Consider the following 26,095-nt stretch of genomic DNA (forward strand, 5'->3'; position numbering starts at 1 on the left):
CGGACAGTGAGAGATTATTCCCAAGTGATTGGCCGTGACAGAGTTCGCGTTCCCCGCTAATGTCGGAGTATGGTCACGTGACCGTCATAATTTCATGAAATGAACATGAAGCTTCCAAGTTCTATATTGTCAACACGCCGGCTGGTGGTGCTGCTCTCTCTTTACGCTCACTGGCCGGTAGTTGCATTCCGCTCGAGTTGTTAATGGCCTCTTCAGAGAAACGGTCCGCTTCCCCAGTAGAGCCATTTAATCCGAAGAAGGCGAGAACTTCACTTCTGACTAGTAAATACAAAACAAGTCCAACTCCCGAGTCCGAGCCTGCGCGCGCAGTGATTACTCGTGGTACTGAGTGGCTTTCAATTTCTGGCCTGGACAGGGATACCTCGAGCATCAATACCTTGATTGTTCGCACTACGCAAGAGCTCGCACGACAAGGGAAACGCCTTGTCCATGCGCCGAAACTTTTGTGAGCGCATGTCCCGTAGTACACAGAGTTGGCATACCGACGATAGAGAAATTTTCTTGTGACCAAGTCCTGATGGCATTTGTTTTGATTGGTATGTCAGTTCTGACGCCCACGGCCTGTTTGTTTACGATCTGGCGCAGGCTGCTGGATTTCTCTGCCAAGGAAGAGGATGTGAAGGATCTGATGAATGTGTATGTGAATCCGTTTATACTGTTACGTGGCAGCTCCTGCAGCTGATATGCTGCTAGAGAAGGTGTGAGTCAACCAGCTTTGCAGACACTTTTCCAAGGGAAGCCTAGAGGGGTTCGGTCAACAAGATGCGGAAGCAGGGGATCTCCCACTGAGGCACCTCTCATTATTCATCTCCTCTCTGATGATGAATCGGAGTCGCCGATGTTGGCGTCAAGAAGAGTTCCTCAAGGAGGCCTTGATGCTTCTAATCCGATATGTATCGACACAGATGACGAACAAGATCCACCGGTCTCCCCACCGACAAAATATCCGGTTACTGACGGAACCATGTCGCGCCTCAATAAGAATGGTTCGTCTATACGTGGGTCCAGCAGACGCCAAGCTCTTGATGACGAAGGGCGAACTGGGATTGTCTCGAGGTTATTGCTGCCTGAAGTGGAGCCTGAGTCTTCGTCAGAATGTGGTCAAAGTGACATGGAACTCGACAGCGATACAGAACCTTCCGCATCTATCAGAGCGAATGGCAGTGGTCAGAGTCTGTATGTGTTTGCAGACGCTGGCCATCTGGGAGGCACTGACGCGTAATATTCTCAGTGTTTTCGAACCACGGACGGCTTCTCCGGAGCATCGTAAAATGTCCCGCATTCCAGCAGCAAGAAGGTCAAGTAACAGCGCTCCTTTGTGCCAGCCATCTCATTCCATGACAGTACATCGATCGTCGACGCCAGGTAGTTCAGCGTCCATCGAAAGTTCAAGGTCGAGTTCTGTTGTTCCGGAAGTTGACGTCGTTCTCACGACGGTTTCCTCGCGTCACTCCACTGATCATCCCGACGTGTCTTCGTTGTATGGCGAATTCAACATGCTTGCGACAAGCTCAGACAACGACGTCGATGACGATGAAGATGTACAAGAGGATCCTGCGTCAGGGTCGTCATCTTCTGGCAGAGGCGCCCCTAGGTCAGCACCCTCCACGGGCACTTCTGAGCAAGCACTTCTGCACCACCCGCCCCACAGAGCCCCCGCAAGATCATCGTTATCACGGTCATGGTCCGGTGGCCACGCAAGGAGTATTGCCAAAGATCCCTCCATAGACACTCATAGATCAGCATCGATTGCAAAGTTGCCTAGACGCGCCGTCCCTGCACGAAACCGCCTCGCCCATCCGAATAAAGGACTCAGTCTTAGTAGCGATGATGAGGGTGACGGCGGCGAGAATCTACTGGAAGGTTTCGAGAGCGATCGGCTCAGTTTACCGTCACGGAAAGATCCTCATGTGGGACGCGCTACGGGATGGGAAGACACCGGGAGCAATGGACTATCGGTCAACATCCCGAAGACGAATTTTGCTCGGGGAAGACGTTTGCTGGCTCCCTCCGATCTCCTTCCGTACACCACAGTTGCTATGCGCGGAGACGCGCAATTCATCAGGAAGGACCAGCTGTGCGTGAAATTGACGTACCACATGCCTTGATACTGACTATGCCGTGCTGAAGGAATAGAATTTCGTATTATTCTTTGCCGCCATCGCTTGACCCTTCTGGTGGTCCTGATCATCACGTTGAGGACTGCTGCCTCATTGCAGGCAACACGGTGGTGGTCGGATATGACTCAAGGCCATGCCAAGTATCCCTAATACCGTTAGCTACTGATCAGGTACTGAGCATTGTCTTGGACGGCGTCGGATTACTCACTCGGAATTCAGCGTCCAAGGCGTATAAACTTGTCTCACAGGGCTCACAATACTGTCCAGGAAACTCCAACTGCGGGTGTATCGCAGTTGAACCGCGGAATCAGTGCTCTGGCTCCCGTCAATGGACATCGATTGCGTTTCTTATCTGGCGGCCACGACAAGACAGTCCATTTATGGACCGTGACACATAACGGTGAAAATTACACCGCTCGGTCCGAACGACTGAACATCTCTCATTCTCACCCGGTGCACGCACTTGCGTACCGTGCCTTCGATGAAACTGTACTGTCATGCGCAGGGACATGCATCCACACGACGAAGCTCTCGGCACATAGAGGCCATGATCCGAGCCAGGTCTCAGGAAACATACTCCAAGTTCACGTTCATCCGCAAGCACCCCATTTAATCATCCTCGAGGTAGGTCACTGGACTCTTCGTGTGCGTCTGATATCGAGGTGATACGACGTGTGTCATACACACAGGTCAGACATATGGACCGACAGGTGCAACTCTACGACACGCGCAAGGCCAATTTTGCACGGACACCATGCTTGGAATTTGGTTATCGTGATACTAGTAACCTCGAGAGCAGTACGCGAACTACAACAAGTCGGTACACAAAAGGAGCTCCTTGTATGAGTTTCTTCGGACGCGGGTACGCGGATGGGACCGTTCGGATCTGGGATTATCGCAAGCCAAATGTGAGTAACTCGCTCTGACGCTCGTTTCAAGTTCAGCTGCCTGACATTGCCTCGCTGCATCTTTTTAGAATGTATTGACACGGTTTCACTGCCAGCGGCCAGCGCCCGTAGTCCATACAGTGTTCTCTGATTCCGGATCTACCGTAATCGCTTACGGCGGCCATTCGGTGACCTTCTGGGACGTGAACGGTAGTACTTAGGAATTGAATGCGCGGTTTGGTGGGCCAAATGCTTCCTTGCGGCATGGCTTAGATCTCTCGCAACCATGTGCCCGAAATGAACCACCGCCAGTACACGTGAAACACTAGCTCGTGCAAATGCAGTGGGTTCACTAGGATTCTTCCCAACTCATGTACCGTCAGAAGACAGTGAATACGTCTTCGAACCTATTTCTGCCCAGCCTGCGTACTCGGGCGCAAATGTTATCAACTCGAGGAATCCCAGCGTATGAAAGACGGCGCATTTCATCAGATTTAATCATGCGGCTGTCAAAGAAGTTAAGAGTGCCTCCCACCGACCAGGGAAACTAGCTCGCCTGTACACAGCGAGGCGTCATGCATGGGGCGAAATCCGTTATCGAATCCTCGCTCTGCTATCGTGGCGGCGCTGCAGATGCGTACCAATAGCAAATATTGGAGGATACCCAGCCTTTTACCACGAGGCACCACCGAGGAAAATGAATTCGACACGCGTTGATAGGATCGAGACAGAACCTGCCTGTAGGTCTGAATGCTTCAATGCATACCCGCATTGGGGCTGGACATATGGTCAGTCGGTGGGTGCTACTAGTCGCTAGCAGCACCGGGCCATCTGCACGGAAAATCAGAACTCGCCATTCCGCCGAGAGGTGGCTCTTTCGCCACCACATTGAAATTGATATCGACTCCGACTTCTTCCCGACAGAACGTCGTACTTGTCCCATGCTCACACATCAGAATGTGCCGCATGAATCTTGGCGAGACGCGATGCCTTGCGCACCTGGATCGTGGCCGTCATTTGAAGAGCCGACGTTCAGAACTTGCACGACACCGCTGAGAAGAGAAGAATATTTGCCGTTGAAGGGTAACGTACGATATCTGGTCCAGAGCTGTAATTTCCACCTACCGTGCAGAAATCCAGGCGTACGTAACGGCACAACTTCTGCCGCTGCTAACAGCCCGCAACTCCGCGGAACCCTGATAGCATCCAGGGCGAGACGACTGCGTGAATCTTGGACCACTGCTTCGGGCATGAGTAGGCAATTTCGGCCGGACGAGGTCCTATCTTTCCAAGTCGCGAGCGAAGTGGCCGGGACAGTTGGAGCAGCAACTTCTAAAGCAAAACGGATGAACGATACTGGGGTCAATATCCTGAAAAAGTCTGTTAGTCGTTCTCCAGAATGAGCCTGTGACACAGTATGGACCGACATAGCACTCAGCTCTATCAAGCACTGAGGAGCCTGAAGACGGCTATTAGGTTCCAAAGGGCATGGTGAAACGCCGTATGTGCAGGGATCTGACCATTGATTTCCAGGGACATTGAGGGGCTGTATTAGGTTTGGTCGGACCGCAGAAGAGGACGCTCATGAGCGCTGAGTGGCGTCGTCGGTCTGCATTTAGTCATCCGTGTGCATGAGAGACTCACATAGCAGAGCGTCAGCGCTGAGCAAGTCCTTCTCGAGTTTCCCTGCAAGCTCGATCAGCGGTGAGGGAAAGATAAAGAATAAGAGCCACGGACTCCGAGTAAGGAAATCGATGAAATTGAGCCGAAGAACGTGTCCACTTTGTTTGACGCAGAGAGAGAAGGGCCCAAGAGCCGGGACCTGAGCAAGATATGGGGGAGAAATGCCAGCAGTAGTATCTGAAGAGCTGAGAGGGCAAGGTCGGCGTCCTGAAGCTGGTGTGTTAATTCCTGGAAGCATCTTGGAAATATATGTCTCATGCCGACGGTTGCATCGTAAAAATTTGCTCGGAGGAACAACACCATGGTCGTAATGCATGAGCAATGGCGAGAATGACGGTAATCCGCTACTTGTTTCGGAGCTCGGTCATATCAGTACAAGCGCCCGTCCCTTCTGAGTGCGTGAGCGCACTAAACAACGGAGACCATTTCCGCCGAAGGACAAGGACAAGCTTACGGATACTAATAGATTACAGATCACAGACAAAGGCGAGAGAACAACCTGGTTATGATGCGCAATTGCAAGCTTGCGTACTTACTTGAAAGTATTCCTGTCTTGAACAAATCCAGTGGCACGCCAAGCGTCTTCCCGCCGGAAGCTGTATACGGCAACCGTTCTATGTCGTGCTTGCAACGACTTATAATAATGCACTGTGGTTTCCAGCTTAGTACAACAAATATACTCATGAGGTACTCGTACCAGGTGGGTGTAGCAAGGCTCGGAGATCGTCTACCTCACATGTTATTTTTTGCGCAATCCAATAATGGACCCTAACCCGGAAACAGCCCGGATTTAATTTTGTTAGACGCCCATGACGGAGTTGGCTAGACGGTCACGCTTGTTCTGCACTTCATCCTCTCGCGTCTTGCGCAGAGTTCGCCATGTCCAAACTTGCTCAGGCCCGAGCGCAGGTTGTGGTGCGTATCATTTTTCATTTCGTTTTCATTTCCTTGTCGCAACGCTAGTCTGACACGCCCAACCCGTGTTTCGCCTCAGCGTATCCTCGTACCAGCTGGGCAGGCTGCACCTACTCCACCGGTTGGTCCAGCGTTGGGTGCTCGTGGCGTTAAGTCTATGGATTTCTGCAAGGAATTCAACGCCCGCACCGCCCACATCCAGCCCGGAGTGCCCACCCCCACGCTGATCACCGTCCGGCCAGACAGAACGTTTACTTTCATCACGAAGACCCCTCCTACCAGTTATTTTCTAAAGAAGGCGGCTGGTATCGAGAAGGGAACCGGCCGGCCGGGCCATGAAACTGTGGGGACCGTCAGTTTGAAGCACATCTACGAGATAGCGAAGATCAAGGCTACCGATGAGCACCTAAAGCATCTAAGGCTGGAAGCTATCGCCAGCACCATCATCGGATCGGCTAGGACGCTCGGCGTGCAGGTGGTACCGTGAGCCGTGCTATCGATATTAAAAGTGCGTCTCACTCTCCACAAGGCGGAGTGCGCCTTACTGATAATCTGTGCTTCTCCAGTAATCTCGGAACAAGACTTCCCGGACGCGCATGGCCTCACGTCGCGCCAAGTAGTGTCGAGCAGGTGTGCCTGATAATCCGAGTCCTGTACATACATAGACTTGCGATGGCTCGTCGCAACCACCTGCCCGGGCCTTGCAGGTTTACTCCGCATGAGTTGTGCGCGTGATGGAGGTTCTAAGGTCGTCGGCTCTGCGGCACGAGCATTTTTTTTGATTAGGTTCCATGGCATTTCAGAGCGAGTTCAGATCTGGTAAATGAAGTGCAGGTCCAGGATTAGTGGGTGTTGTTTGCATGCGTAGGCGTACGCGCGCTGTTTGGACTCGCATTGTCATGTTGTGCAGAGCTATCCGCTGCTCAAAATCACAGTTGCCCTTTCTGATATAACTTTGAGAGCGGACTGCTCCGTTTTGTCGTGCCGGACCCCTCGTTTTGCCCCGGCAGTGGACTTTGCCAGCCAACAGATGGGCCTTGTGCTGCGTATGGCAGGACTGACACGCTGTCTACACGCTACGTTCACCTGGCTGGCCGATCCAACACATTGCGTCTCACATGCCTTATCAAGATGGCGCCTTACTACCTCGTGTCGAGGGGTCGCAGTGACCAGTAAATCTCGTCTTGTCTGTAAATTCTCGTGGGACGGCGTATTCCGCCTTTTACGCTCTTATTACACAATAGAAGGCAGTTGCATCCAGACGAACTAGGATCACACCAACTGGAGTCGGTATCTCCATCGAAGACTTTTCGTATTCTGGATTGTTCTCTCGCTGGTCTCGAGGAGGTATGCTGCTTACAAAATCTCCTCGTGTTTTTCCTCGATCATCCTACGCTCTCCGGGGGGGAATATCGGGCCTCCACTCCACTGGACAAGGCTCTGGACGACTCATCATGAACCCTTACTTCTCCCATAGCCACGTTGAAATACCTTGTATTCAGCTTTATCTGTCACGATGCTACACGTTCCCGATCGAATAATCCACCATCAGTCAAGTACAAATTTTTCGCGGTGTTAGGTATAAAAGACTCCAAGCACGGCCTGCCTCAGTCGCACCCACAGGAGCACCCGGCTGACTCTACTGCGAGCAATCTCCGACGACCATGTCCACCGCCACCAACGAAGTACTTTCTTGGACATCTCAAGACCCTCGCCAGAGCCAACTCTTCGGCAGCTATGGAGTGCTTTACCGCTTCCAGGTCGGTACATGCTCGCTTTCATCGAACAGCGTCTTTTATTTTATTTTTACCGCAGACGGACACCAATGCTCAAGGCCAGAGCGTGACTACGCTTTGGAGAGCAATTCGTGCCAACAAGGAAGACCGGGTAGCAAAGCTCGAGTGGGCACCAAACGGGGGACTTGGTCGTGCAGTCATCGGGAAGGTACTGCGCGCTCTTGTCCAGCGTGGCTTGAATTCTCACATGCATCACTAGAGCACGCTCCCCATGGCAGACTTAGTTCGCCCGGATTCCCGCGCCTTTGTGAGTATTTCTCTTGATGTGGGGATATGTACCTCATGCACATCCTTCTATAGAATTGCAGGATGTTCAACGGCCCAGATGGTTATCAATATCGCTGGAAACCAAGTAACAACCCAACTAATGATATCATCGTAAGTGATGCTACCGTGCATCTCAGCGATCTTGCAGTCACGCTCACGCGACGTCCGTCTGCAGCTGCAAGATCATAACGACAACGTTATCGCGTTCTATCGTCCGACACGACCACAACGGTATAATATTGGCGACGTTTACGGAGAACTCCACTTTGTCCGCAATGCGGGCGCGGGTGTTGTGGTAGGCCCTCTGGACTCTCTTCCTGATATCGCACCCATCTTGTCCATCAGATGCACCCTCCCCTCATGGACACAGTGACCGTAACGGCAATGTTGTATCGATTCGTAATCGCTTATGGTCTATAAGACTTGGGTCATCCGTTGGACGTTACTATCTCCAGCTGCGGCACTAAATGTATTGAACGCATTCATGTCTTGTACCCGCTGTTTATGTCCCCGTGTACATGTATAAATTATGTCGCGTTGGTAAAGCTTTCCGGAAGGGGAAGTGTCCTTGCGCTGCGGAAGCATCACGATCCTGTTCAAGATTAAATACGGGCGCAATCGTACCGCAAACGCATCGAAGTTTTTAAGACCGTCAGTCTTAGGTTGGCATGCAAAGTAAACTCGTATGCGTATTGATACAGCTTGTACGGCTCGTACGTTAGAACAGCTCACTACAACTTTGCCCGTACGCCAGATACATCCTCCGGTTTGACTACATCGAGGATCGAGTCGACAGTGCGGATCACCCACTCGGTTCCTTCATCGGTAGAGAGCCAGCGATCTTCCTCGTTCAAGTTCTCCGCATAGCGTGCCTTGAGCAGCCCGAAGACATGGCTGACAAGCTGTGGGCCAACTCTTCCTTCCGCACGAAGGCATGCGGTCCCGACGACAGATCCCAGAGCACGACTGAGATTGCCTTGTTCGCTGTCACCTCCCGGGAGCGGTGCCAGTACCGTCCCGTAGGTTTGTATAATGAAAGCTTGATCGGGCAACAGATCAGCATCTCCCAGCCAGACAGACGGGCGAAGCATACGGCCGAACCGAGACAACGGAGGCATATGGACAGAAAGGGAAGGTTTTATTGTTCTCTGAACGTACCTATGAAATCGGGGTGATATGAGCCTAACTTATTATGGAGTTTTTCCGCATGGGGCTCGTAGATTGAGGCCCACAGAGCCCTTCCCCGTGCCGTGATAGCTTCGACGTTCTCAGGTGTAGCGGTCCTGAATATATTTGGTAAGATCAGCACGGCGGTGTCGACGAGATACGAGATCATGCATCCGTTTACCTTTTAGACTCTTTTCTCAGCCCCTGCTTCACGTCGTCTTCGAGCGCTTCGAAGAGACCGGCGAAGGTGAGAATGGTCTGGATGTTATTCACCCTAAGCGCGTCGAAGTGCCGGTGAATTATTTAAATGGGGCTTACGCGAGGGACACCGACAAAGATGAAGCTCTTCATCGCAGATTCTCGCATCACAGCGGCTTTGTCGAGGGCCTCTGTGAGGCTGCGGCGAGACTCCGCCTTGCCGGGATCATCTCTGGTGGCGAACCGATAAAGGTGACCCACGCTCGATGGGACGTTCGCGGTCAAGAGCGTGCATGTCTATAGGTCCCAGAACAGGAAGTCGAAAGGGCCAGCAAGCGGCGAGCGCAGCGTGTATGTCGAGAGATCGGCGCAGCATGAGACTACGATAGCGGGGGCAGATAATGGCTAGGCTCACAGTCAAGGTTAACCAGCCCTTCTCGACATTCTTCTGGCGGGCATCGTTGAATGTCCTGGTGAAAATATCATGGAGTTGCGCCACAGGAGGGCCAGGTAGAGAGTGCGGGTTGCGCAAGGTTAACAACTGCTTGATTGCGGGGGGAAGGTGTGCGACCATCGTAGCAGTGGTTATCAACACTTGAATTCCACTGGCTCACCGCTGGGTTTAGTGGAAGTTATCTAAGCGAAAGAAGCATCGCACATGACAAACGAACTCCGAAGATTTCAATGCTGGACGGTCCGACAGCAAAGTACCATGGTACGGGTTGCAACAAGCTACTACGAGTAGCAGCTACAGCCTACTTACACTCACAACCCATCAGTTGAAGTCACTCCATACGCGCCATGAACAAGCTAATGCACGAAGGACGAAAGTGCCGGCATTTTGCCACAATCAAGAATGTAAAGTATGAATAGGTATCATGAGCCGACGTACAAAGCAAGACGGCGACGATAGTAAGATGCGCAGCACTACGATTCCTCTGTCTATCTACAGAAGACTTGTAAAATCAACAGACCAGCCAACACCTGTCCAGAGGCTACGTGGACCTGTCAGAAAGGAACGTCCAAGGGTATATAGGGTGCGTAAATGCCTATGAAATGAAAGATGGGTATGACACAACTGCAGAGGCTGCATAGCCGGTCAAATAATATGCTCAGGCCCAAGAGTCGTAGATGTAGGTGTAACCCAAGCTGCTCGGAGTACCGTCGGATTGCATCATGGCGTTGTTGGTGTTCACTCCCTGCAGGTCAGTCATAATGCCTGAACGGAAATTCGTCGTTCATTAGACTTCGGGAAAGCAGGTATAGGCACTGACCAAACGCAGAATAGCCGGCGACATAGCTGGTCGTATCCATCCAAGGATTCACGGTCCCATAGAAGTTGAAGACCCCACTGAGATCATCCTGGGCACCTCCAGTGAAGCTCTGCAGGAAAACCAATAAACGACTATACATCAAATGGCCAGTAAATTATTCATACCATGTCAGCATATTCGGTAATATAGAGACTGGGGCAGTTGCCTGAGAAGGTGCTGTAGAAGTTCTCCACGTAGGAAATGAATTCCTGCGCAGACGTTCCATACCAGTGCAGGGCGCAGTAATCGAACTACAAGAACATTTCAGACAACACCATTTCCAACAAAGGAGTGTAACACGCACAGTGCAACCTTCGCATGCACCGAAGAAGCTTTGTAGCCACGGAATACCGGCGGACCCAGACGACACGGCAGGTGAAATGAGTTGGAAACCATCGCTCTTCTTGGGTTGAATGTTGTTCATCCACAGTGTAGCAGCGTCGCCGGGTGAGAGGTTGGACTGGCCGGGTTGCTCCGGTCTAAAACAGACCATCAACCACTGTAAAGGATATCATTTTAAGAGAGCATACTCGTTCGGACCCATCAAGGCAGCAGCGTATCCTGGAACAACCTGGCTGTTGCAGTCGTCCACTTGTGCGGCTCCCCAATACATAGCGAAGAATTGAAGGCCCGCAGCATCAACACCAGGCGGTTTGTAGCAAGACCAGTTGTAAAAGCTTACAAAGGTTGAGAATAAGTCAGAGTAAGTGGAAAGGGTAAAGCTCGAGGTAACATACAACTTCGTGGAGGACGTCACGAACTGGGAAAGAGTGGAATCATCGCTGTCCGGCCAGGCAATACCCACTTTGCCGGACCCCGAAGGGGATGGGGTAGGCGTCGAACTGGGGGTAGGCGTCGGACTGGGTGTCGGAGAAGGACTGGGGGAGGGAGACCAAGTCGTGTCGGGAGGGGGAATATAGGTGCTAGAAGGAGCGACGTCTGTGCTGGACGGAGTCGGGCTATCGGAGCTGCTAGGCCTCGGCTGGCAGCGCTGAGACTGCCGCTTCTTGTTCTTGTTTCTCTTGATCAACCCATCATGACTGGGATGACGAGCCAAATGATGCCCGCCGGTGGAGAGCGCGTTGACGGGGGTAGCGGCGAAAGAGCACGCAAGAATCGCCACAGACGCGATGGCAATCAAATTGAGAATTTTGTTAGTGGGCATGATGTGCGGAGTATCCTCAGACCAATAAAATTAGCTGGTTTGCGGACAAACAAAGAGCGTGGTATGCAAAAGAACGTCGAAGCCCTCTGGGCGAGGGAAGAGAGGGACGGAGGATGTGAAGAAAGAAAAGACAGCGCGTAGCGACGACAACCGCATTTGAGTGGTCGTTAGCTTACGTAAGTATTACCAAGAATGCGCACGGGCCTTCGCGTCCGCGGTGACCAAGCTTGTACAGGCTGTCTGCAGCGCCCTTCGCCGTGGCATTCGATGGGCAGCTATCGTTCATTGCCGCCAGAGTACAGCGGAATTTTCTCAGAATTGCTGTGAGAGCTGCGTTGGTTTTATTTATACTGATCGCGGTGACACCGGTTGGATACCAGTGAGACCGCGGATGGTATTGTTCACATTGTGTGGCTTGACGACAGCAACAAAGCAAGAGCAGGAAGCCGGGTGCGTGCTGGTGTGCCGCCACTGGGCTGTGCCCGGATGATTGAGATTAGCGCCAGGAGCCATGGCGACATCCATAACGGGCGAGAAGCGGAGTTTGCTGCAGATCAAAACAAAGAGAGCGTGCCAGAACCTCTTTTCTTCTTAACCCCCAAGTTTGACACGAAGAAACCGGTTCAACAAGTTCATTCCACCAAAAACCACCAGTTCATCCTCCTCCTCAATGTCCGACGCCCCCGCCGCCGTCCCGCTCACTGAAAATGGCGTGCCCCCGGCTGCGCAAGAGATAGTTGTTGACGAGACTCCCGGCTTCAAGGTCGGTCTCCATCTTTTTGACGTGGCACCGATCTCACCTTCCCCAGGTCTTCGCCGGAAACCTTGCGTATTCTACCACGGATGAAGGGCTGAAGGCGTTCTTTGCTCCCGTTGAGAGCGACGTGTACGTCTCTGACACTGCACTCTTTCTCGTCGTGTGATGTTTATGCCACCCCGCCACACAGTATATCTGCTCAGGTCATTCTGCGTGGAACACGCTCTGCAGGCTACGGTTTCGTAGCCGTGGCCACCGCTGAGGCCGCGCAGAAGGCCGTCGAGCTCCTCGACAAGCAGGAGCTCGATGGTCGCCAGGTGATCGTTGAAGTCGCCAAACCAGCGGATCAGAAAGACAAGGAGAAGAAGCAAAGACGAATCAATAGGAGGCCGGGCAGGCGCGGTAGCAAAAGCGTCCCCGGCGAGGTTAGCGAGGCTGAGGCCAACGGCGAGGTCTCTGAGAGGGCTGAAGGCGCCACACCTGGTTCTGACGAGGCGGCCAAGCCGAAGAAGAAGAAGAAAAACAACGTAAGTTGGACGTAATTGACTATGTCACCAGTGCGCTCATCTGATTAATACTTCTCTCAGCGCAAGAACAGGCGTAAGGTTCCCGAAGGCGAGCCGCGCGCTGAGGGCGCCGAGGGCGCTGAAGCTGCAGAGGGAACAGATGCGGCCACCAGGAGGAAGGCTCGCAAGCCTAAGGTTCTCCGTCCTCATCGCGCCGCGGGCGAGGATCCTATCGGCGAGCCTTCCAAGACCGTTGTGTTCGTTGCCAACCTCGGCTTCAACATTGACGACGCAGGTCTGTCTGCTCTTTTCACCGACGCTGATATCAAGGTCGTTTCGGCCCGTATCGTGCGCCGGCGTTGGGGAAAACCCAGAAAGAGCAAGGGCTACGGCTTTGTCGATGTAGGCGACGAGGAGGAGCAGAAGAAGGCGATCGAGCTCCTGCAGGGTAAGGATGTTGGCGGCAGAAACATCGCGGTCAAGGTCGCGGTAAACGCTCAGATGGAGGAGGAAGCGGAGACTGATAACACTGCCGTTGAAGCCCAGCCTGAGAGGGAGGCCACCCCCGAGGCCACCGTTGTGGCGTCCTAAACATCGCCGCCACATCCGTTCCGGCAAAGACCATGTTTCTTTTCTTCCTCATGAAAACCTCTGCTGTCGTACACTCCCACATTCGCTTCCCCCATGTTCAGATCATTACACTGGTGTTACTACCGCTACGTTCTGCTCCTTCTTAGTCACTTCATTAGCGGTCCGGAGCCGTTTCCTAGTTGTTGGCTGTGTTGTCGTTGCAAACGGATGTTGCGGCTACTCATCCTACGTTTTATGTATTTATGACCGTGACGACTATAACTCTATGCTGGTTATGTAAGCTCCAATGTCTGATGAGGAAGACGACTATCTCTCCGACAAGTTCCTGTTAGGAACTGCACCTGCACCCTCTGCTCCTAAAACCTACGTGGAACGGAGAAGGGAGGCACAGCGGCTCGCGGCTCTCAAGAATGAAGAGAACAGGACGAAGAGCAGGCGGCAGCGCGAACTGGAGGCACGCGAAGAGGGTCTCAGCAAGAGTCTGTTCGAGCGAGCACAGGATGAGCAGGCTTCCGGACAGCAGAACAAGGCCCTAGCTATGATGCTGAAGATGGGATTCAAGCCGGGAGAGTCTCTTGGCCAGAAGGAGGACGAGCCGTCGACCACTGCCGCTGCCCCTCGTGAGGCCACAGCGAGCGAAACGGGCACTCCGGAGCCTGTTGCAGGCGGGTCGAAGCCGCATGCACAGCATAGAGTGGAGCCCCTCCCTCTGAACGAATGGGCAGGTGTGTCTGTTCTTTCCCGTCCTGCTCGCCGCGGATATTCTGACGGCTTCGTAGGTAGGAAGGGAATCGGCCTGGGGAAGCGTGCGGCTTCGCCCAGCTCGTCCGAAAGGCTCGCGAAGATGGCAAAGATGGCGGAGGACAGCAGCAACGACGATTTCCGTGACCGCGCCCGCCAGGAGTACGAAGAGCGGCGAGCGCAAGGCAGACTTGGGCCCGCTCAGCGCACATGCGCCACCCTCGACGAGAAAGCCGGCCGTGAGGTAATGCGGGTATCATATCCATTCCCAACCGCGAGCTCATGCAAATTGCAGTTCAACATCCTTTGGCTCAATCTTGAAAATCCAGACACCTTCCCGGAGGGTCTTGTCGACGTGTTAGAGGACGCGACTATTGTCGCGTCGCTCCAGCGGCAACATGCGGACAGATCCATTGAGGGTCGCTTGCGAATGAAGATGCAAGCCGACGCGCTACAGCCGCTTACAAATGAGCTCGAGGATACCGACGCATTGTCGGACAAGAAACCAGAGGTGCACAAGACGCCTTATTCGGAAGAGGACATCGAGGAAGCGACCCAATTTCTGCGACTCACTGTAGGCACCTCTACCCCATTCTAACTGCATCTGTACTCATAGCTCCTTCGATAGGCGAAGGACAGGCTGGAGTTGGTGTTGGATTATCTGCGCAGGAGGTATTCGTACTGCTTCTGGTGTGGAACACAGTATGACGACGTGGAGGACATGGAGAATAATTGTCCAGGTCCCGAGGAGGATGCCCACGATTGAATAGTATGATTACGGATGTCCGTCTCATTGAGTCCGATGAAAATACCATAGAGAACGCGAGGTCGAGCAGGAATGTACGCGGAGGACATGGAGAATAATTGTCCAGGTCCTGAGGAGGATGCCCACGATTGAATAGTATGATTACGGATGTCCATCTCATTGAGTCCGATGAAAATACCATAGAGAACGCGAGGTCGAGTAGGAATGTACGCTACCTGTAGACGATGTACACACGGGAATCCGACTATTAACCAGGCAGGGTCCGTCCACAAGGGAGTGTGTGGGGTAAACAAGAGGAACAGCAGGATAGCACGCGGAAGCAAAAAGTTTCTACTGACAGTGAGCGAGCGACGATGGTTAAGCCATCAAGGCACTGGTATCACGGAAGAGGGGTAATGAGCGGTGACCAACCGGACCCATAAAAGCAGGAAAAAATTGAAGTGATTCGTACAGCGGTGAGAGACTTAATAATAAATCAGCTACAGTCAAGGAGTCCATTCTTCACGATACCGGCGCCATGCAATTCTGCTGACTTTCCAGTCCACCTGGACGGGAGAGGGCAGAGATACGGACGCCGCAATCGTCATACATTGGTCGAGAATTGTGACTAGGACGCCTCGCGTTATATGACGACGTTTTCGGGGTCACTTCCATGTCGTCATCCTCAGGATCGGAGTCGAAACCATTGGCTGTGGGTGAGGGAGGAAAGACATGAGGCAATGATGGGATTGACATCGGAAAAGCCGGGCTACAAGAGCGTCTCTTGGTGCGATGCGCGAAAGTGGGGGACGTAGGGGATGCCTGCGGTGTCTTCCGGCGCACGAGCGTGGAGATGGGGGTGTTCGCAGTAAGGTCCGTATCGGATAGAGCTAACTTATCTGGACGCTTGGATGTACTTCTGAGGGTCCATGAGGAAGCCCTGCGGCCAACTACATGCGACGGGGAGGAAAGATAAGCAGGGGAGAAAGGCTGGACAGACCGTATGAGACCACAAGTGATGAGCCCAAGAGATTTAATGACTTACTCGGATATGTCGTTCCTGAGATAGTTCGTCATCCGTTATATTGGACGCACTTCCCTTCCTCGTATGGGACTGTGGAACACGTCAATTCGGCCTCGGATCATCAGGCAAGTCTGCGACGTACGATGGATGGACCGTATGGCGCATACCGCACAGCATAGCTGGGCGATCGACGCCTCTCCCGTTCCCGCTCGCGATAAGCAGAAGGCCCGTCATGGCTGGAAACCAAAATAGCTGGAGACGCATTGAAATAAATAGTCGAAGGCGGTGGTGTTGCTACAGAACTGGATGCTTCGGAATGCAGAGAACTGGTAGAAGAGCGAGAAGAAGAACGAGAATGATGGCACGCTGACCCTCCAGCTGGGGTGGTGGGACAGTTGTCGAGACCTAAGGACGCCATGAGCTCTACGAAGGAAGGGAGAGTGTTCATGGCGTACGGCGGGGACGACCGCGCCTCCGAGGGGAGAAGGATCTATTATAACGACAAAAGAATGCCTTGGAAACGGGTCTGTTGTCAGGGAATGCGGATATCGAGCGCCATTGAACCGTGTTGTCACTGATTGCGCGGTCGCTGAGACGATCAATAAGAACGGTTGTCGACAAGGAGATGCGTGTCCGCCTTGATTAAACCGCGACGCCTGCCCGTCCTCTCGTCCCCGCAGCCCCCCGCAGCTGACAACCGCAATTTCTCCGTCGTACCTCTCAGGTTATGTTGCCAACGACGACCGCTGCAGCTCCCGAGATTGGCGCCTCATATGAACGCTGACAAGTACTACTTTGCTATCGCCGATAAAACAAACACGGACATGACGTGTTGATTGAGGCTCGATGTGAGGTCGTCGAGCAACAAGCAGCTATCTGTATGGCATGCCACCAGGAATGACCTTGGCGCATCGAGCGTGGCAGGAGCAGCCAGCACAATTGCAAGATCGCTGACGCGGAAACACCAAACGACAGCCGCATCACGATTTACAGCATGGTTTTGGTCTCTACCCTCCTACATGACGTGAGCGTAGCAACTTCAAAATGAGACATGTAAACGTGAAACAGGCAACCGCGGAAACTGCAGAATATTCCGTAGCCACGATGTGGCCAAACAGATGTACACCGTGACTTTTCCTTCACAACCATGAGTTCTCAGCAAGGAGGAAACGCTCCACAAGGAGGTCCTATTTACATGCTACCTCAAAGACAGGAGATGGAGTACCTTTGCGCAGGTAAGTCAGGCCAATTTTTGTATTGCAAGGTAAATTCATGTGGGCGCAGATTGTGGGGCCAAAAACGAGATCAAATCACGGGAGCCCATCCGTTGTAGGGAGTGCGGGCACCGAATAATGTACAAGAAGAGAACAAAAAGGAGTGCGTTATTCGCCTTGAAACACTCTTGAGTCTCTGTCTTATAGCGCTTTTGTTCGCAGTGGTTCAATTCGAGGCACGGTGACCTTGTGTTGTTCATGCCTTCTTGTTGAGCGTTTTGGCTTGTATCTGCCGCTATGCGATGCTATGCGCACGTGTATATTATTCACTACGGGTGACGTTATTCATAATAGAGCCACCATATCATAAGCATTCACACTTGCTGCGTGGCGAAAGATAACATGCATTCCTACCAGATATTCAGATTCTTCATCCACAAGTTCAGAAGGCAAGTGACAACCACTCGATCCAAGAAACCTTCAGCTCGCTCTGTGACACGGAGCACCTGTGTTTCTTGCGACCAGACAGCGACTGTCTTGCCGCGAGTACTGACGCACTTTCGCCGCGGGTATGTCATTATCAAGCGAGCAACGCTAAGAGGCGCAGAGACTCACAAAGAGATCAACCCCGTTCTCTGCAATCTTCCATTTATACTCTGAACCGGCGACCTTGAACCGACGTGATCTAGATGAACATTTAATGCACCGCGGTCAAGATCGTGGCATTTTCCCAATGAGCCTGCCACTCACTTGCTCGACGTCTTCTTGGAACGCCGAAGCTCTCTCGCGGAGACCTGTGCGTGTCCACCGTTTAGCGGCGCAAAGCAGCGCATCTAATTTAATGCAGTACCCGCTCAATGCCAAAGTAGACAGTTGCGCTGGAGTCCGACATCCATTCGATCTGGCCGGCGTTCTCCCACCGCTGTGTGTTCAGATTTTTGCGCTGAAAGGAAGTAACGCCGGATGTAGAGCCAGTTGCAGGATGATGAAACTGGTGGGAGCGAGGCAATAAGACCAGCTGTTGGTGAGCGCTGAATGAGCAGACCTTGTACATTTCCACCATCTCTGTGGATCCTTCAACCATCTGTTTGGCTTGAAATGTTCGCATATCATGATTGTCATCGGAGGGGTAGAGGAACTGTAAAATCACGTCCGTGTTCGCCATGTTGTAGAGTATGCGGTGGATGAGGGGGATTCACTTGATAAAGCGCTGTGAGATCTGTCCGCGGCGGCACCTTCGTTAAGCTTTCGGCTGTGTGTTCCATATAGTGCAACTTGTAGTCCTAAAAACCCTCTATAGTCATATGGGAGGCAGGGACCAGATAGCAAGTATGTCAGCAGCGGCGCGACGATTGATCTTCTCGATTTGATTAGAGCCAGGCTAAGGCTAACTCGCGTGGTCGGAGAGGAAGAACAACTGCGCTCATTGGCCGGGGGTCACAAAGATCACCACAGTGCAGGAGACGGGAAAAGTAGATCCCTTGAGGACGACTCGAGACACGCCGAAGAGCCGATTAGGTGGCGGATGAAACCTTCTGGCGCCGAGATCATGAACCAGTGCATGAGCAAAATCTGCCCAATGCACAAAAGACGGAGAGCAAGTTCCCGTATTGGCCAAGTCGCTGCGGCTTATCGATGGTCCCAAGATCAATGTGGAAGTCTGAAACATAATTTCACAGGCAATCACCGGAAGTGAAGCAACTCAGCCACGCAAAAAGAGACAGATTGAAAGCTGGAGACCTGGGGGATAGATGACGACAATCCTCACCTCAACAGCACCTCATCGGTGATGAACGTTTGAACGTTAAATAGCGTCTGTCGTCTACGGATTCCGGCAAGGCCACTCCGCTGACAGAAGGGCTTATTCGGAGGATGTCGATCAAGTCTTCCGTCCAGGCCGATCCTCGGAAAATTGCACGGTAGCTTTCACCTTAAACAGGATTACAGAGAGGTTGAACTGTAGAGAGAAGTGAGTAACCAGGTCTCGTGGGTGATATCTGATTTTGGCGTCTCACTCAACTATGTACTTACTCCGGACCCGGAGTCCGGACGGGTGGTCATAGCTGCCCAATGTTTATGCGCAAAATACGTCAAATCACCTACTGCTCATCGACAGCGGTGAAGACCAGGAGAATGGCTGGGGCTTGGTGGATAATCCAGTGTGTCCAACGGAAACACGTCCTACGACGATCACTCCTCAAAGCCTGACCAAATGACAGAAAATTCTCAGGCGAGCGCCTGAGACCGTAGAATGCGCCGCGACAGTGATGGGATTCCGCGCCGGCGTTGCGTGACATAAGAACATAAGAGATACTGAGATCTGAGACGGCCGCAATTTGTTTTTTGATATATCGAGGAAGGAAAGGCAGTAAAATCGGCTACAAATCGCAAAACAAAGGATACTGATACGCACCGTTGTGTCGTGCCTTGTGAATGATATTTTGCGGTTGTGCTCCCTCAAGCTTGAAGCTTGAAGGACGACGCGTCCACGTTGTAGAACGTCGGAATCGGCGCCTAAAACCACGTGGGGAAGGGCGGCTCACGTGAACAGCACCGGCAGTCAACGCATTGTTGAAAGCCGGGGCTGCCGGGTGAAGTAATCCTTGAACACTCACCAACAACGCAACGTTAAACTCCTAGACATAACATTCGCGGTTCCGACTTACTACTCGCGCCCAGTATTCGTGTGACAAGTCGTACATGCCAAGTCAAGACAGAGCGCGTAGTGTATCCGGTGAACTTGAGGTACTATCGGCGCGCCGGTCCCAGTAATTCAGCAGCGTGATTGGGTTTGCTGAAACCAATTGACAGGATTCCGACGTGGGTTCACAGCATGATGGAGATGGGTCCAATCCACCAGGAAAGCCTGGCAGGAAGAAAAATCCGAAGTATGTGCTCCAGACAATAACAAACGTGATCATGCTTACGTTCATAATCTGGGATACGGAATAGTTCACAGGCAGCGAGACGTGATCAGAATCGCATAGCCCAGAGGGAGTTTCGGCTGAGGAAGCAGCAACGCGTGAGTGTCCGCCAGCGTCCGCCCGGTGGGTTTGTGGCGTGCTGACGCTGCTTCAGATACGTGATCTCGAAGCCACCGTTGAGATCCTCTCAGGAGGCAAGGATGAGGCTTTGTCACATCTCAGGAAGATCCTGAAAGGTTTGTAGAGCACGCCACATCATCTCTTAGAGGCCACTGAGCCACATCACTAACCCTGAACATAGATCTTATGCAAGAGAACCAGGTCCTCCGAGATTTGCTGCGCAGTCTCAGCTCGTTTATCGGTGACGGAGCTGGGGGGCTCCTACCCAAACTCGGCTGGGATTTGAGCGATTTCAATAATTTCATCAACAGATCAGAGACGGACACTGCTTGGGAGAGCTATCAACGTCACAAACAAGCTGATCCTGTTGCTGGTCCTTCTACGTCGGTGGGTCAAAAACGCTCGTCGCCTGATGATCCTACCTCGCTGCGATCGAAGAGGCCTCGAGGACTGTCTGAGCACAATGGTGATTCTACCTCGGACTCATTCCCTCCGCCACCTGTTCTTGTACCCCTGACTTCTGCTGGTTCAGCCGCCGCCCCCAATGGCCTTTATCCCTCGTCTGGAAGACCGTCTCAGGAAAGTAATTTATTGTCTGAATTGATGCGCGGTCCCTCGGGTTCCCCTATGTTTATTGCCTCGTCTCCTGCCAATGCTTCCAGTCAATTCGCTGGCCAAGGCAGCACAGGTGTCGGTTCATCCTATCCGCCTTCTTACATGCCACCTATGACTATGAATTCCGACCCGGGCCTTCCTTCCGTTCCGCTCGTTGGCGCGGGTGCGTCGCCGTTCACGGCAGCACGAGCAGCATCTCAACCGGCATCCGAAGATGACGACTTGGATCCCAAGAAGATTGAAGCATATAAACTTATCCAGTAAGCTCATTGATTGTTAGGGGTGACTTTGTTGCTCACCGAGTGAGGTGATGATTGACTCCTGTAGCTACCATCTCGACAATTACAAGCGCAATAGCGCATATTGTCTGCCTTCGTCTCTTCGTCCGACCCTGGTGCAGAGGTAACCATCACTTCATGGGAGAATATCGTGGTTCTCACGACATACATAATCCGGCCTTTCAGGACTGTCCCTCACGGCAAGTCACTCCATTTTAAGTAGTATTCTAGCACGCTGAGCTTGCATGGCAGAGAGCATAATCGATTCTATACTGCATCCGGAACTTCGCGACCGTATGATCCTCCTGCGAGGTATGACCTGTCCTCGTACTGATGATCATGGAGTTCATCGAATTTACTTCTTTGCAGGGCGATTTGACCTTGTGGACTGCCTGCACGACTACCGCAATGCAGTTAACATTCACGGCGACGACGTCCTGGCCCACGGCAACTGGGAGATTACCGAAAATTGGTTGCAGCGGTACAAGTCAGTCAAGTGGTTATTCCACCAGATGGTGTTCTCAAATTTATTTGGCTCCACAGGTTTTTAGTCGACCAGGCTACACTGAACATCACCAATCGTTGGAGGAGAGAAAGAGGGGAATCGGAGCTGCGTTTCGGCGATTTCACGGTGGACACTCACGCCACTTCGACTTAAGAAGAGCCACCATGCGACCATCGTACTTTCTGTTATCGTATTAGGGAGCACTGCGACAAACTTTGGGCTTATATTAATGTAAGCGTCTTCGACACACTAATTTACTTGCTTCGCTGTTGTCGTACCTCAACACTCGTGGCCACCTGAGTGGGTAAATATCCAGTAAGTACGGCAATTTCTGCGACATTGGGTTGGGCGCGTACCAGCCTCCGTAGTGTATGCGACTTGCTTGCTACGCCACGATTAGGGCGCACAGGTGATAATTAGCCTCGGAGACGTACCGAAGCAGCTCTAGAGGAAGGATGGTACGAATTACCACGACGCCTTCTTCACCCCAGGCAAATCTCCGTTCAATGCTTTCGTCCTGAATTGGTACTGCCAGGCCGCCCACTAAGCACGAACAATACACGCGGGGTGAGGAAAGTATAAAGCGCACCCTAGACAGTGCGAACTCGCTTATAATACCACGTCCCCTCCCGGTCTCGCTGCAGCGGTTCTTGACGGTGGTGGGGCGGGTGTATCGCCCAAACGTATTTAACTGCAGCTGTGCCTGGTAGCGCACCTGTGGGGGTAAGGTTTGGTTGCGTGCGACGTAGAGGTACGCGCGCCGGATGATTTCGTTCGCGTTCACGCCGTTGCGCGCCTTGATATCGCGCAGGATGCGGATTTTGCCCATGGTGGTGGAAGTCAGGATCTGGTGACGACGCGGCAAAATGCGGGACGCTGGCTCGCTCGAAATACTACTTACAGTACACTCATCGTCCCTCTTTGCATACGCCCTCATACACTACCGCATCCTCATATCGACATAATACCTAGCCGTTGAGTGTACTCCAGACGATACCGTCCTGACCCATTAGGCGGGAATATGGGCTCCGGTGAGTGCGACGGCGTGTTGAGTCTGAGCTTGTTTATCACCCTGTATCTACCCAGGTGTATGATGTCTCCAACGAGAGCTTTAAAGCTGACGCATCGCCAGCGCCGCACCTTCGTCTCCTCGTTGTTCGCACTCACTTTCCTGGCGTCCATGGTCACGGTTTCAGCTTCCACCGTGCTGCCATGCCCCGCAGGAAAGAACCGCTTCGCGGACGGGGATGTTGGAGAGGATGTTCCCCGACGTCGCGTGGCAGTTGTGGAAAAACGGCCGAGGAGGTGGATCGAAGAGACGAATCCCAGGGCGTAACATTAACAGAGCAAGGCTAAGGTGGAGGATGCCGCAAGTTGTTGAAAGTCTAATAATGTGTTTGCTCGCAGCGGATTCATATATCCGTACTGTTACATTTTTATGCTATTTTTGCTGCACACATCTCACAAAGATGTACATCGGAAAGAGGGCCACTAACTTTCCGACGTTGATGAGCTCACAGTGTTCTTGCGGTTACGATATACTGCTTCCTGCTCTTCGTGACTTCCCCTGTACGAAGATCGAGGTCAGGAAGCAACAAGGAAAGAATAATGCGGGGATGCGCACGGGAGAGGATTATCCTGTATCGGTATACAGCAGAGGAAGCACAAGAAGTTGGCAGCGAGTTGGCAAATGAACACGATGCGTAAGGCATCGGCGTAAGAATCCACGGCCGCCTTCCGTAAATGCGGACTGAGGTCGGGAATGATACTCGTCGAGTGGCTGCAGCAAATTCAGTTATAGCACGCCAAGTTCAAATGCCGGAACACTCACCGGATCTGTTCTATGATCTGACGAACAATAATAAAACAAGTTAGTCTACATCGTGGTGCCAATAGCCTGTAAACGAACCTCCATAGCATCCGGCCCGTGTATACGTTCCCGGAGCTTCTTCGTCAGTATAGATTGCAACAGTGCACCGCTCAAGCTGACTCCCAGCACTTGACCGGTCGTCCGGAACAGGTATGTGACTTTGACATTCGTTAGGATGCATCGACAACTGGAATAGAAAAACATACTGCCAGTAGCTACGGCCACATCTTCCCGGGATACGCTAGCGATCATAGCCTGCAGATCGTATCCAATTAGCCGCTGGGAGCTCAACACTGTCATGCATACACTTACAATCAAAGTAGTAGTGATAACGCTAGCCATGCCAAAACCTTGCGGAACAATGTCAAACCACAAGTGAAACGCAGGCGTGATATCGCTCCAGAAGACAATAAGACCGCATGATACCAGCGTCATAGCGGAGGAGAAGAGTGTGAGCATATAAAGTTTTCCTGTCTTGCGCATGACCCTGTTGATGGACTCGGTAAATACCATCCCTCACATTCATCCACGATACGCACCAGCCGGCAAATACGCTCCCCGTAGATATCGCGACCTATGGGATGGAGTTAATTCAAGCAGTGCATTTCTTGACATCAGGACAAGCGTACTGAGTGGGGTAGTAAGTGCAATCCTGTGAGATGAAATGAGCCACCAGAACATGAGTAAAACCAAAAATTTACCGACCTGCATCTGTCGATGAATTTAATCTAACGGCAGAGAAATACTGGATAGATGGGATCGTCAGGAAAAAATGCTTGCTTAATAAGGCGAAACTGACCAATGGTACATTATACAACTAATCGAAGGACATCAGCGCCCCTACAGGAACCAATTAATGGCCGGACATACCATAGAGAACGCGGCAACACTGCCGAAGAAACACGATAAAGATACAGCAAGGGGTGTTCGCTCCTTAACAAGCCTCATGGGCATGACAGGATAGGGCGAGAAACGGGTCTCCACAAGGATGAACAGCGCACACCATACGACGCTCGCAGCCAGCAGACCCCAGATTAGCGGGTGCGACCATGGAAGCTCCTCCGTAGACTTCAAGCTGAGGCCAAGCAGCAGACAGCCGACGGTTCCGACGAGGGTCAAAGAACCGAAAACGTCAATCCGTCGCAATTTGGCGCGTACACTCTGATTCTGGACTTCGTCGGGCAACTTGATGCGGACCTTCGCGGTGACGAGCAGGAAGGAGAAAATCAGAATAGGCATCTGCAAGGAGTGACCTGTTAGCTTCCTGAAACAGTAATCACTCGTGATAATGATGGTCCTACCTGCAAAAGGAACGCGGATCTCCTGCAAAAAGGGATCGTAAGCTTGCGAAAGCAATTCAGGTAAATGTTCTCACCATCCGAAGGTGTCATTCAGCCACCCTCCCAGAGGTCCCCCCAAACCTGCACCCAATCCGAACAGACTGTCGCACGAAACTATCTCAGTCACGGGAGGCATCCTGGGCGTCATGCTTACATGTTGGTCATTCCCTGATACAGGCCGCGCTGCCGGCTAGAAATAAAATATGGTTAGATTCATATGTCAGGAAAAAAAACACCAATCAGCCACTTACAGAGGAATCAAATCCGTGACAGCAACACTGGACACTTCAAGCTTGCAATATCAGTATGCAATGACGTCATCTGGCCCTAACAACGCCCACCTGTCATTACTCTGATATAACATATTTACGATAAATTCTGATTGATATTGGAGAAGACGTGCAAAAACACCCACCCTCCTCCTCCCATACCTGCTATCGCACGGGCAGCGATAAGGGCGTCCATCGAAGGAGCTAACCCACAGAGGAAGGTACCAGATCCTGATAAACAGCATAGAGTTCATCAGATAAAAGTAGAAATAAATCTCAATCTCCGCGACATACCAAATAATGTCAGGGCTAACAGCATCGCTCCCCGGCGACCGAGAATATCCGACAGCCTCCCTGCGGGAAATTGTCAGCAGACTTCCCAAGCCCCGACGCTCCACAGCAGTATACGTACCATACAGTGGTGTGAAGCAACATACCGACAGCAAGTAAGAGGTCCCGATATACGAAGAACGGTTGGACTCGTTGAAGTAACTTCCAATGGGTGCCAGTAATGTTGCAACGATCGTACCTTGAGTGTGAGAGAATATGTATGTCTAAATGTCACCACCACGCAGTAGACAATCAAGAAGGTCACCATCTAACGCGCCCAAGAAAACTGCACTCCAGAGACCAGCGAGAATCCACGCGAGGTCGACCTTGGACACCTTGTTCGGTGGAGAATATTCTATGGGAGTTGGCGAGTGGTCCGAGCCATCGACTAGAGCACTATACGAGTCGAGGGTTGCAGGTCTGTCTTCCAGTAGAGGGCGAGTTTCTGACGGTTCGCGAGACATGGGTGGAGACGAGGAACCGCGTCGGAAGGAGAGTGCTTATATTCCCCCAGGGTGGTGTGAAACGTCCGGAAAGTCGGGGGGCGAGTCACGGGAGAAGAAGGAAAGAAGAAATCTCCAGGACGCGGTCGAAGCAGGGAACCTGCAACCTGACGGGCAGGTATACGGCGAGCCTGGGGGTTATAAGCATGATTGTGACGAGGTGTTCCTGCTCCGCGGATCTCTCAGATCTCCCTATTATTATGTAAGCGAACACTGTAACCTTCCGTCTTC

General features: G+C 52.2%; 14 protein-coding genes across 14 annotated transcripts; 8 read left to right on the forward strand and 6 right to left on the reverse strand.

Moving 5' to 3' along the window:
* Positions 1-203: 203 nt before the first annotated feature.
* On the forward strand, positions 204-3,249 carry SCP_0204900 (hypothetical protein; the record flags this gene model as incomplete). Its single annotated transcript, XM_027754404.1, has 9 exons — positions 204-466; positions 534-557; positions 607-657; positions 715-1,197; positions 1,253-2,098; positions 2,158-2,311; positions 2,361-2,765; positions 2,831-3,049; positions 3,118-3,249. 9 exons carry the CDS (start codon positions 204-206, stop codon positions 3,247-3,249), a joined length of 2,577 nt encoding a protein of 858 aa, XP_027610205.1.
* Positions 3,250-5,590: 2,341 nt separating this feature from the next.
* On the forward strand, positions 5,591-6,113 carry SCP_0204910 (54S ribosomal protein L19, mitochondrial; the record flags this gene model as incomplete). Its single annotated transcript, XM_027754405.1, has 2 exons — positions 5,591-5,626; positions 5,706-6,113. The coding sequence occupies 2 exons, from the start codon at positions 5,591-5,593 to the stop codon at positions 6,111-6,113; spliced, it is 444 nt and encodes a 147-aa protein (XP_027610206.1).
* Positions 6,114-7,290: 1,177 nt separating this feature from the next.
* SCP_0204920 (hypothetical protein) lies at positions 7,291-8,109 on the forward strand (the record flags this gene model as incomplete). Its single annotated transcript, XM_027754406.1, has 6 exons — positions 7,291-7,386; positions 7,442-7,570; positions 7,622-7,669; positions 7,723-7,800; positions 7,865-7,984; positions 8,035-8,109. The coding sequence occupies 6 exons, from the start codon at positions 7,291-7,293 to the stop codon at positions 8,107-8,109; spliced, it is 546 nt and encodes a 181-aa protein (XP_027610207.1).
* A 311-nt stretch (positions 8,110-8,420) lies between these two features.
* On the reverse strand, positions 8,421-9,628 carry SCP_0204930 (hypothetical protein; the record flags this gene model as incomplete). Its single annotated transcript, XM_027754407.1, has 5 exons — positions 8,421-8,728; positions 8,848-8,972; positions 9,038-9,114; positions 9,175-9,351; positions 9,470-9,628. The coding sequence occupies 5 exons, from the start codon at positions 9,626-9,628 to the stop codon at positions 8,421-8,423; spliced, it is 846 nt and encodes a 281-aa protein (XP_027610208.1).
* Positions 9,629-10,166: 538 nt separating this feature from the next.
* Positions 10,167-11,532, reverse strand: SCP_0204940 (glycoside hydrolase family 128 protein; the record flags this gene model as incomplete). Its single annotated transcript, XM_027754408.1, has 6 exons — positions 10,167-10,273; positions 10,329-10,437; positions 10,493-10,618; positions 10,672-10,846; positions 10,898-11,044; positions 11,105-11,532. The coding sequence occupies 6 exons, from the start codon at positions 11,530-11,532 to the stop codon at positions 10,167-10,169; spliced, it is 1,092 nt and encodes a 363-aa protein (XP_027610209.1).
* A 670-nt stretch (positions 11,533-12,202) lies between these two features.
* SCP_0204950 (Single-stranded TG1-3 DNA-binding protein) lies at positions 12,203-13,386 on the forward strand (the record flags this gene model as incomplete). The annotated part of the gene is made up of 4 exons (XM_027754409.1): positions 12,203-12,295; positions 12,342-12,418; positions 12,480-12,816; positions 12,877-13,386. 4 exons carry the CDS (start codon positions 12,203-12,205, stop codon positions 13,384-13,386), a joined length of 1,017 nt encoding a protein of 338 aa, XP_027610210.1.
* Positions 13,387-13,672: 286 nt separating this feature from the next.
* On the forward strand, positions 13,673-14,893 carry SCP_0204960 (hypothetical protein; the record flags this gene model as incomplete). The annotated part of the gene is made up of 4 exons (XM_027754410.1): positions 13,673-14,111; positions 14,166-14,371; positions 14,423-14,701; positions 14,756-14,893. 4 exons carry the CDS (start codon positions 13,673-13,675, stop codon positions 14,891-14,893), a joined length of 1,062 nt encoding a protein of 353 aa, XP_027610211.1.
* Positions 14,894-15,394: 501 nt separating this feature from the next.
* SCP_0204970 (hypothetical protein) lies at positions 15,395-16,344 on the reverse strand (the record flags this gene model as incomplete). Its single annotated transcript, XM_027754411.1, has 3 exons — positions 15,395-15,862; positions 15,918-15,986; positions 16,039-16,344. 3 exons carry the CDS (start codon positions 16,342-16,344, stop codon positions 15,395-15,397), a joined length of 843 nt encoding a protein of 280 aa, XP_027610212.1.
* Positions 16,345-17,043: 699 nt separating this feature from the next.
* On the forward strand, positions 17,044-17,355 carry SCP_0204980 (DNA-directed RNA polymerases I, II, and III subunit RPABC4; the record flags this gene model as incomplete). Its single annotated transcript, XM_027754412.1, has 3 exons — positions 17,044-17,131; positions 17,181-17,273; positions 17,333-17,355. 3 exons carry the CDS (start codon positions 17,044-17,046, stop codon positions 17,353-17,355), a joined length of 204 nt encoding a protein of 67 aa, XP_027610213.1.
* A 77-nt stretch (positions 17,356-17,432) lies between these two features.
* SCP_0204990 (hypothetical protein) lies at positions 17,433-18,275 on the reverse strand (the record flags this gene model as incomplete). Its single annotated transcript, XM_027754413.1, has 6 exons — positions 17,433-17,439; positions 17,525-17,667; positions 17,726-17,795; positions 17,861-17,904; positions 17,961-18,101; positions 18,156-18,275. 6 exons carry the CDS (start codon positions 18,273-18,275, stop codon positions 17,433-17,435), a joined length of 525 nt encoding a protein of 174 aa, XP_027610214.1.
* A 1,535-nt stretch (positions 18,276-19,810) lies between these two features.
* On the forward strand, positions 19,811-21,705 carry SCP_0205000 (predicted protein; the record flags this gene model as incomplete). The annotated part of the gene is made up of 10 exons (XM_027754414.1): positions 19,811-19,855; positions 19,922-19,998; positions 20,063-20,132; positions 20,189-20,270; positions 20,336-21,029; positions 21,097-21,171; positions 21,234-21,247; positions 21,300-21,359; positions 21,417-21,534; positions 21,591-21,705. The coding sequence occupies 10 exons, from the start codon at positions 19,811-19,813 to the stop codon at positions 21,703-21,705; spliced, it is 1,350 nt and encodes a 449-aa protein (XP_027610215.1).
* Positions 21,706-22,017: 312 nt separating this feature from the next.
* On the reverse strand, positions 22,018-22,381 carry SCP_0205010 (37S ribosomal protein MRP2, mitochondrial; the record flags this gene model as incomplete). The annotated part of the gene is made up of 2 exons (XM_027754415.1): positions 22,018-22,080; positions 22,142-22,381. The coding sequence occupies 2 exons, from the start codon at positions 22,379-22,381 to the stop codon at positions 22,018-22,020; spliced, it is 303 nt and encodes a 100-aa protein (XP_027610216.1).
* Positions 22,382-22,732: 351 nt separating this feature from the next.
* Positions 22,733-22,888, forward strand: SCP_0205020 (hypothetical protein; the record flags this gene model as incomplete). The annotated part of the gene is made up of 1 exon (XM_027754416.1): positions 22,733-22,888. One exon carries the CDS (start codon positions 22,733-22,735, stop codon positions 22,886-22,888), a length of 156 nt encoding a protein of 51 aa, XP_027610217.1.
* A 155-nt stretch (positions 22,889-23,043) lies between these two features.
* On the reverse strand, positions 23,044-25,825 carry SCP_0205030 (Multidrug resistance protein; the record flags this gene model as incomplete). The annotated part of the gene is made up of 20 exons (XM_027754417.1): positions 23,044-23,119; positions 23,177-23,332; positions 23,384-23,400; positions 23,462-23,580; positions 23,629-23,677; positions 23,735-23,909; positions 23,962-23,996; positions 24,052-24,074; positions 24,128-24,167; positions 24,222-24,239; positions 24,293-24,661; positions 24,724-24,745; positions 24,798-24,863; positions 24,917-24,952; positions 25,014-25,047; positions 25,104-25,114; positions 25,178-25,262; positions 25,326-25,385; positions 25,444-25,560; positions 25,627-25,825. The coding sequence occupies 20 exons, from the start codon at positions 25,823-25,825 to the stop codon at positions 23,044-23,046; spliced, it is 1,707 nt and encodes a 568-aa protein (XP_027610218.1).
* Positions 25,826-26,095: the final 270 nt, after the last annotated feature.

The sequence above is a fragment of the Sparassis crispa genome, assembly GCF_003851025.1.
Source record: "Sparassis crispa DNA, contig_000001F, whole genome shotgun sequence".
Taxonomy (NCBI): Eukaryota; Fungi; Basidiomycota; class Agaricomycetes; order Polyporales; family Sparassidaceae; genus Sparassis; species Sparassis crispa.